General features: G+C 40.3%; 1 protein-coding gene across 2 annotated transcripts in view; it reads right to left on the bottom strand.

The window, feature by feature from the left end:
- Positions 1-1,243: 1,243 nt before the first annotated feature.
- LOC113413516 (inactive phospholipase C-like protein 2) overlaps positions 1,244-9,943 on the bottom strand; it is a 52,842-nt gene continuing 44,142 nt past the window's right edge. For both annotated transcript variants that reach the window (XM_026669839.2, XM_087946348.1), the window contains exons 4-6: positions 8,929-9,004; positions 6,526-6,635; positions 1,244-1,553 (exon numbers count right to left, since the gene is read on the bottom strand). In XM_026669839.2, the coding sequence (XP_026525624.1) occupies positions 1,368-1,553; positions 6,526-6,635; positions 8,929-9,004 (372 nt within the window). In that variant the 3' untranslated portion in view covers positions 1,244-1,367. The remainder of the gene's footprint in view (positions 1,554-6,525; positions 6,636-8,928; positions 9,005-9,943) is intronic.

Genomic DNA, 9,943 nt, shown 5'->3' with positions numbered 1-9,943 from the left:
TTTCATGCAGATGTTTCTCTTATCTCTGTTTGGTGAAAACAGGAATTGAATGAGGAGCATTTAGTCAGTGTGTTTTCCCTAGGAAGCTCCTGTAGTCCTTGTTTAGGGATCATTCAGAGCTACGATGGACCTCTAACATCCAGCCCAGGAAGAAACTGCTTCAAAGAAGCCGGGTGTGTGTGGCTTTTCCTGTCGCCGCAGCTCCTCCAAGCGCCCGTTCACCCCCACCCCACCCCGCCCGCCAGCAGTTCAATCCAGTGCTCCGTTCTGCCTGCCTGCCTGCGTTTCTGGTTGTTTCGGAGCAGCTTGGCTGATAAAAAGAGGTGAATAGTTATTATTCTCAGCCGAAGCTGCTCCAAAACAAACGAAGGCAGGCAGGCAGGCAGAACGGAGCACTGGATTGAACCTGGATTGATTGGCGGCGGGGTGGGGGTGAACGGGCGCTTCGGGGAGCTGCGCCGACAGGAAAAGCCACCCTGCCGGCTCTATTGAAGCAGTTTCTTCCTGGGCTGGTGGAGGAGCGAGAGAGTGACTGAGAGAGGAATGAGGCGGGAGGAAACCGAAGCCGCTGAGCCGGAGAGCAGGACAGGCTTTGGTTGCTTCCTCCCTCCCCTTCTTTCATTTGTGTCCTTGATCCCTGATCCCAGCAGCATTCACCGAAGGCGAAGAAAGCCGCCATTTTTTAAAATTTTATTTTCTTTGCGGCCCGGTACAGAGTGCTCCACGGACCGATACTGGTCCGCGGCCCGGTGGTTGGGGACCCCTGCGTTAGAGGATTTGCAACAACTCATAATCAGCAAGGCTCACCTTTCCAATAGATCTTCAGCCAAGAATCCTTGAGCAATATTAGACAGGAACTCAACTTGGGCAGTACCATCAACGCCTATCACTATTCTTGCTAGGAGACTCAAGCAAGGAACTCAAGGGCGTGCTACTTGCTACACCCCAAGCTTCCTTCAAAGAATCTGCATCAGGAGTACTTGCTGCTGTCCCAGGCCATTGGGAAATTTTTTTGGCTCCAGAAACCCTGCTAAAATGCACACAAAGTTTTCTGTTAATTTCAGTGTGGCTTGAGTCAAAAATCTGTAGGTTTCACATACGCTATTTCCCAGGTAAAAGCCACATTTTCTGTCACCTAAAATTTTCTCTTTGGGTTTTTTTTTTTTTTTAAAATCTTGCAATAAGGGAGGTCCTCCCTGTCGTTATAGACACTAATATTTGCAAATTGTTTGACATTTTCTCATTTGCCTTCCCAGGGTCGAAGACAACCCTTACTCCATGTAAGCATCTGCCGCATTGTCTAAGTGTATATATGGCAATCTATGTCCACAAATCCCACTGGTTTCCATAGTCCAAGCCATTTCCAGTCAGCAAGATCCTGGCTCGCAGGCTCCTTCAGCTTCTGGAATGGGGTCAAGAACAGCTCGGTTGCGGAAGAGGTCAGGAGAGGCAGCTCCATTCCGTCCAATGCCACACGACTGGGCTGCATTGTGGATTTGCCATAGCGTATCTAGTGCTTCAGCCTTGGAGTGCTTGAGCAGATCACCTTGGCCCTATGGGTGAGGAAAGGTATGAGAAAAGAACGATGGTTAGAAAGCTTAGGAAAGAAAATGTGAAGCTAAAAAAATGCAGAACACTGAATTTTTAATTACATTTCTAATCTGATAACCTGAGAAATCAGCAAGGACATCCTCAGCAAGAAATGAATGAGAAATATTTATGATTGGGAATGGAATATTGCTCAAATATAATTTTGTTTAATGCAAATGCTACCCAAACAATGTTCAAATCCTTCCTCTCAATCTGGATACTTCAACAAACACTTTCATGGAGAGCTAGTTTGGTCAAGTGGCTAAGGTCACTTGATAGAAACCAGGAGAGGGGTCCTAGTCCGCTTTAGGCAACTGGGTGGACCTTGGACCTGTCTCTCAATCCAACTCGCCTCATAGGGTTGTTGTTGAGAGGAAATTTGGAGGAGGAAGGAGAATTAAATATGTTCATTGCTTTGAGTTGTTTATAAAAATAATAAAAGTGAGATATAAATTAAATAAATGAATAAATAAATATGCACATAGCGGATAACACTTGTATATTTGTTCAAAGAAGAAAGAGGAAATACTGCAAAGGATAATTCTCAGGTACGGCCCTAAAATGTGTGCATTTATAATGAAGAGAATACTTCTGGCCATATGAAGAATGTTCTTCTACGTACATGATAGACAAAAGATTATCTGTACAATATTAGCATTTCAAGTTTGCAGCTTGCATTTCATTACAAACATACCAGCAAATTAAATACTGCTTTAGCTTTTCACTTTGCCTCTGTTGCCTGCTTTAAATGATTTGCTTAATAGAACTGCTTAAAAGAATTAACCTATAAATGTATTTTTTAATCTTCAGACTTGCATATTTAAAAACCTGGATAGAATTTAAATTGAAAATCTGTTCTGTGCATTGGGGACAGAAATTATGTAAGGGACATCAAAAAATACTGGCAAACAGAAGTATTCAAGGCCATGAAAAATGACACCGAAAAGATTAAATATTGCATTACTGCATATATCTATATAACGGGAAAACTTTTAATTGCAATATATTAATCACTTCCACCACCATATCACATGCATGCCCTTCTCTATCATAATAACTTGTTTAACTTTGAATAATATTTATATGCTACCTCCATCATGAAAACAATTCTAGGTAACATACATATTATATTTCTAAAGCTGTTGAACATGTTTTTCAACTTTCAGCCCTGAAGATAAAGTGGTAGACTTAGATTCAGTAAAGCAAGCCTGTTTCTCACTTGCTTTCAATACAATATCTTTACACTGAAATAAAAGTATCTATTACATACGGTGAATGCTGTTAGAATTTGAAAAAACACAAAAAATCCCCCCAATCAATAACCCTCTCTCTGATAAAAAGAGAATTCCATGCAGTGCAGTAATAAAAAATATGAGGAGTACAATGCCTGCTGAAGAAAACTATTGATTTATCTCAATTTTCATTTGTTCCTTCCTTTTTGACTCAAATTTTAACATTTGCCATAGGTAAATTTTGTCCTAGTGCATGTTATTCAGTTAGCACTATAAAATTATTCTAAATTCTTCATTTTTATTTAATTAGTGTGTTACATTTAATTTTAGCATAAACATAGTTAAAACAGAATTATCTTTATTACTTTAAATCTTGGCCCATGTTTTAGATAGCACTAGAAATGAAAAAAACAGCTGGCAACAATAAGTATTGTCAAACATAAATTAAGGATTCTCTACTTGATTTTTGTAAATTAAAATGAGAAAATAATCAAAACATGTAATGAAGACAAACTCTTTACATTGTTTGGAATTGCACGGAATCTTAATTCTATACAAAAATGAACAACTCCCTCCCACTATAATGTTTGTACAAATTTTGTAATATTTGATTTAGATTTTCTTCATACACTTCTAAAGAAACATACATTGTCTGCTCTTCACTTTGGGTTTAAAAAGCAATTTTAAATTGAAATATGATTGTTGGAGAAGAAAATAAAAGATTCCAGTAGGAAACCTATTTTAAACATCTACTTCTTACATCAAAAATGTGGCCCAGAGAACAAAATCCATACTCAATGAGTAGTCCTTAATTCCTTAAGTCCCTACATCCACATGGAGAAAAGTAAGCAGTGGGGTACGACAAGGCTCCGTCTTAGGTCCAGTACTCTTCAATATGTTCATAAATGACTTAAATAAGGGAATAGAAAGGGAACTCATCAAATTTGCAGATGACATTATACTGGCAGGAACATCCCAGAAGACAAGCTCAGGATCCAAAAAAAAAATATTGATAAACTTGAATAATGGGCTCTATTCAACAAAACGAATTTTAAAGTAGAGAAAAGCAAAGGTTTACTTTTTGCAGGAAAAACCAAAGGTATAACTACAGGCAAGAACTGACTCAAAAACAGTCACTGTGAGTGGGAACTTGGAGTCCTAGTGGACGATCACTTGAATATGAGCCAGCAGTGTGCAGCCGCCGCCAAAAATGCTAATGTAATCCTGGGTTGTATAAACAGAGGCATAGAATCAAAATCACGTGAAGTATCAGTACCATTTTATAAAACCCTAATAAGACCATACCTGGAATACTGCAAACAGTTTTGGTCACCATACTACAAAAAAGATTTTGAGACTACGGAAAAAGCTCAGAGAAGACCAACTAAGATGATAAACAGCTTTAGAGACTAAAACATGTGAGAAATGGCTGCAGGATCTGGGTTTGGCTAGTCTAAAGAAAAGAAGAATTAGGGGTGACATGATAACAGTATTCCATTATTTGAGGGGTCACAAAGAAGGGGGGGTTTGTCAAATTATTCACCAGAGGGCAATACAAGAAACAGTGGTTGTAAAGTAATCAAAGAGCGACGGAATTAAGGAGAAATTTCATAACAGTGAGGACAATTAATCAGTTTGCCTTCAGAAATCGACAGTCACTTATCTGAAATAGTACAGGTTCTCCTGCTTGAGCAGGGGGCTGGACTAGAAGACCTCCAAGGTCCCTTCCAGCTCTATTCCATTCCATTCCATTCCATTCTTTCTTCCTCTAATGAGTACATAAATATCCAGTGACCACTAGATGGCAGTATGTGCCAGCTTTAGATTCTAGGAAAAGCAGCTTGCAGGAGAGAGAGATTGCAATGTTTGAATGCATTTAAAATGTTTGTTGTCATTTTTCTAAAGGACAACCACAGGAGGCCCAATTAGAATCAAGACATGACAAAGGAGAGATTAGTCTTTTCCAGGCCTGTGTAAGTCTAGAAAAAAAAATCCCCACTCCTAATCCTATGAATCTCACCACCACTACCAAAAACAACTTCTCCTTAGGTGAGCAGTAGAGCGTTCCTGTGTGGAAGTCAGTTTGCCTTTCTTTTTAACCCAGTCCATGCTGCATCTATAGTTAACAATGCAGTTGCCTCTTCTCATGTCACCACTCTTATTTAAACTCATTAAACTTATACTATTCATTTTTAAAAATTATACAGTGGTCATATTACAGTACATAAACAATCCTAAGTGGCTAACAACCAATGCTACTGCATTCTGGATCAATTAAAGTTTCTGGATGACATTCAAGAGCAGCCTCATGTATGGCATGTTGCAATAGTCTAAATGGAAAGGGACTATAAGGCATGGGTGACCATGTACAGAGTTTTCCAGTCTGGGAATAGGTGCAACTGGCACACAAGATGAAGTTGTATAAAAGCTAAAACTGGGAGTCCAGGAGAACTCCCACATTGTGCACCAACTCTACCCAAGGGAGTGCTACTTCGTCAAGTGTTAAAATCAGCAACTCTCCAGGTTCAGGGGACCCCAAAACTCAGAGACGCTTCATCTTGAGTCCTACCTGAATCTTCCCAATTCAGAATCTCATACCCTCTAGGCCAGAGTTGTCAAAACCAAGGCCCGGGGCTGGATCCAGCCTGCGGGGTGCTTAGATCTGGCCCCTGGGGCCACCCTAGAAACAACAAAGAACTGGCCCACAGTGCCTCTGCCAATGAAAACAGAGCTTGGGAGGGCCACACACAGCCCCCCCCAAGCTCCGCTTTCGCTGGCAAAGGGTTGCAGGAGACCATCGGAGCCAAAATGGAGCTCATGGGGGCTGCGTGCATCCCTCCTGAGCTCCATTTTCACTGGCAGAAGGTTGCAGGAGGCCATCACAGCAGAAAACGGAGCCCTGGAGCCCATTTTCGTTGGCAGAGTGCTTGGGCCACAACAGGTGCCCCCGATATGAGTGTTGTCAAGCTGTCCACACCCACCCTGTCCACACACATACCTGGCCCCCTTGAGGCTCAAATACAACCCTGATGAAATCGAGTTTGACACTCCTGCTCTAGACACTGAGTAAGAATAGTATCAGTTGTCTGGCCCGGGGAAGAGATGTAAAACTGTATTTGCATCCTATGGTGTTAAATGACCTTACCCAATGATTTCCTGCAGATTATAGATAGGAGGGATATCCTGAGGAAGGTTTGGGAGGAACATCTAGGAATGTTTTCTTAAATCTTTTCTAGATTTTGGTAGGCATGTTCTGGAAAGCATGCTTGGTTATGCAGCTTGCTAACCATACTGAGACTTATCAGAGTATTCATGGATATATGGTTTCTAACTTGAAAAAGGCTCCTAGAGCTAAGTCATCCCAGTCCAATGGTTCACCTAACTCGAGAGTAGTGCAGGTCCATGCCCATAATTGGTACACAACTATTTGCCATGTTGTCATTGATTCATAAAATTTCCATGGCTTTTCTAACAGCTGTGAGGCACACAATAAAATTTGGAGATTTCTCATGAAATTTCTCATTACCCAATTTTTTACCCTGGTGGATTATGTTCCAACTTCTTTTTAATTGGGAATGCTTCCTATTTTGCCAACATGCTGCTGCAGAGTGTACTTCAGACATTTTGTGCACACCTGGAAATATTTTTTCCTTCACTTTATTTCTCAATGGTGGAATTACCATAAACTACAGCTTCACATTACCTTGAGAACGGTGATATTCCAGGCAAAACTTTCCAGAGCTTTTTGTAACTTTCGTCCTTTCAGACCTTCCTTTGCCTCCAAACGGTGCAATTCTTTATGAAAGCCCATCCCTGGAGAAATCCGGGGGGAGGGGACAAGAGTAGCATAAGGGATGAAGAAGAAACAACCACAACAAAATAAAAGTCAACATTGCCCAGCTATGTATTGCTTCCTTCACTATAGACTTATTGTATTATTTTTTTTTAAATCAAGCTTTTTGACCAATGTATATGGAAAATTATTTCTTTTCATTAAACATTGTGGGTCATGCTACTTTCACTCATACTTTCACTCATGCTACTTTAAATTTTACTGATTGTTTTATTGATAAGCTCTCCTTATCCTGCCCTGCTTTGTCCCCTACATACAAATTGATTAAGGAAGCTTGGACTAGTTATTCAAAACAAAGGAAAATTGCCTTCCGGTTCGGGCTTCTTCGGCGATGGACCGAAATCCGTGATGTGCGTGGTTTTGATCCGTGCTCGCCGCTGGAGCACCCCGAGCCGCCCAGATTCGGGGCTGAAGTCACCCTGTAGAGGTGGTGAAGAAGGGGGAGCCATCAGCGGGATTGAGGAGAGCTGCATCTCTCCTCCTCGGCTGGCCATTACTCCCTTTCCCAAAGGCGGTTGCAGCGGTGGTCAGAAATGGCCACCTCAAAGAAGAACCCGACCGGACAAGATTGTGCAGGAGGAAGTTTAAAGGAGAAAGTTTGACTGATCGGGTTGAATGGAGAACATCTATTTAAGGTACCTGGAACCTGAATTTTAAAGACTAATACTATTCCTAAAAAAGATCTTAAGTCGCGAAAGGGAAAGGGAAAGGAAACAGAATTGGCTTTTTTTCCTCTCATATTGATAGTTTTAAATAACTTGGAACGTTAAGAAGAAGAGATTCAAATAAGAAATTGATACTAATCCACTTTGACATTAATAGGCTATTTCTAGCTGAAAATAAAGTGTCAAAGGGATAAAGATTCTTGGATAATTTAAATTTTTTATTTAAAAAAAGAAAGAAAGCAGCGGAGGGAAAAAGGAAACAAGAGAGTGAAATCTGGAAAATGGAGACCACCTGGAACTTAAAATATCGATAGTGGAATTTTAACAAGGCTTGCAAAAGATACATTGTAGCTGAAACTTTGTTACAAGAGAACAAAGCCCCTGGAAAGAGAAAGTGAGAAAAGAAGCAAGAAACAGTTTTGGATTATTGGATGATTCCTGGAAGTTTGGATGGTGGATCCTAATGAAACAAAATAAAATCAATTGGGGATTGTTTAAAATTTTTTAAAATGGCATCACTCCTTGAAGAGTTAAAAATGAGACTTAAAAAACAAAAAGAAGAAGCACAAGACGGAAGAGGATCTTTTGGCTTCATATTTCAATTTTTAGAAATGGACATCTTGAACTATGAAAAACAAGAAGAAACGCTGGCAGAACAAGAAGGGCGGGATAAAGAAGAAGCCATCTTTAGTGACCAAGCAACTTTAAGCGGGGTAAAAAAGGGAAAGGGGGGAAAGGGAGTTAAAAACTTAAGCATTGAAGCAACAACCAAAAAAAGAGTAATTTGAAAAGCAATCATAATATCAGGAAGAAGCAGAAGGGAGGATCACAGAAGGGAGAATCAGATAGAAAAGGGAATAAAAAGGGGAGGGAAAAGAAGAGAGGGAAGAGGGAAAGGAAAAGAAGCTACAAAGGACAGAAACAAGATATAAAGGTACAGGAAAAGCATACAAGAATTAAAGGTATAGACCTATTTAAAAGACACAGAGACAATGGTTAAAATTTAATTTAAGGAGAGGATTCTGCAAGGGTGCATGGGATAGCATTGTGTTGCGGTGAGTGCCATGATGGTCATCCCCCCACTTTTGATATTTTAGGACCTAGCTATAGACATTTATGCTATCAACAAAAAATTCACACAGAAAAAAATAATGCACATAAAGTATTGCTTTTAAAAGTATACTGAAAGTAGAGAACAGAGAAAAGTGTAACAGTTTAAACAACAGACAGCCAAATTCAATTCAATTCAATTAAAAATACTGATTATAAAGAAGCAATGATACCAGATGGAATTTTCCAACACCTTTCATTCAAAGATAACCAGTTCACATGTTCCATTTGAAATGATGAAACAAAGAAATAAACCACAATAGATCAACGTATGAAACTGACCATATTCCAATAGATAGTTGAGCCACAGTGGCGGAGGAATCAGACAAAGGTGGTGCAATTCTATACTTATATTCTCAGAAGGTAAGACCACACTCTACAGAAGTGTGGGAACGGATGTGATAAACCAGAGATTCTTAAAATCAGAAAACATGGAACCAAAGAGGTCTATTCACTTAAATATTATGCCACCACTTACCTGCTTGTTGCACCTGAATAATTTTGGCATGAACAGAATCAGCTGATTCAATTAATGTCCGACTGGTTTGGATCATCTGAAGATTTAAATGTGGGGAAAAGAGAGAATTAGAAGTGCAATTCAACAGGTTCTGACCAGTTCTGGAGAACCGGTAGCGGAAATTTTGAGTAGTTTGGAGAACTGGCAAATACCACCTCTAACTGGCCCCACCCCCCTCTATTCTCTGCCTCACAAGTCCCAGTTGATCATCTTGGTTGTTGTTTTTTTTTGCCCTGCACAGGAGAACGGAGCTGGAAAGCAGGTTAGTGGGGTGGGGAAGGAATGGGATTTTGCAGTATCCTTCCCCAGGAGTGGGGAAGGAATGGGGATTTTATAGTATCCTTCCCTTGCCACGCCCACCGAGTCACACCCACCAAGCCATGCCACGCCCACCAAGTCACACCCACCAAGCCATGCCCACCAAGCCACGCCCACAGAACTGGTAGTAAAAAAAATTGAATCCTACCACTGGAAAGAATGTGTGATAGTTGGATGGGTTTAGAACAGCCAGTGTCCCAACCTCTCAGAGGTCCTTGGATCTGCCTTCCCCTTGCATTTTAGGATTTATAATAGGATACACAACATATATTTTTTTACTACTTCACTATGCCTCTGAACCAGCGTTTCTCAACCTTGGCAATCTGAAGATGTATGGACATCAATTCCTAGAATTCCTGAAATTGGAGAAAGCTGGGAGTTAAAGCCCACATATCTTGCCAAGATTGAGAAACACTTCTGTTACTTGGAGCCCTGATTCTCCAAGAGAAGATAAATGTGGACTTCAACTGTACTATTCACTGGAAGTTAAATGGCTCCTCCATAAGCACAGTCCAACTTGCACAATCTCTGTTCACACAAGTTAGCCTCTTTGTTAATTGCCTATGTATTGGGATTGAGGGCTGTTGTTATTGTTATTGTTTTGTTTTTTGTATTTTTGGTAGTTTGAAGAAATGTTCTATCAACCCCCTTTTTATGG

This window comes from Notechis scutatus, chromosome Z, assembly GCF_049901735.1.
Source record: "Notechis scutatus isolate UNSWTSFEM ecotype Mainland chromosome Z, rNotScu1.2, whole genome shotgun sequence".
In the NCBI taxonomy this organism is placed as follows: Eukaryota; Metazoa; Chordata; class Lepidosauria; order Squamata; family Elapidae; genus Notechis; species Notechis scutatus.
This window is presented reverse-complemented; position numbering and strand designations above follow the sequence as displayed.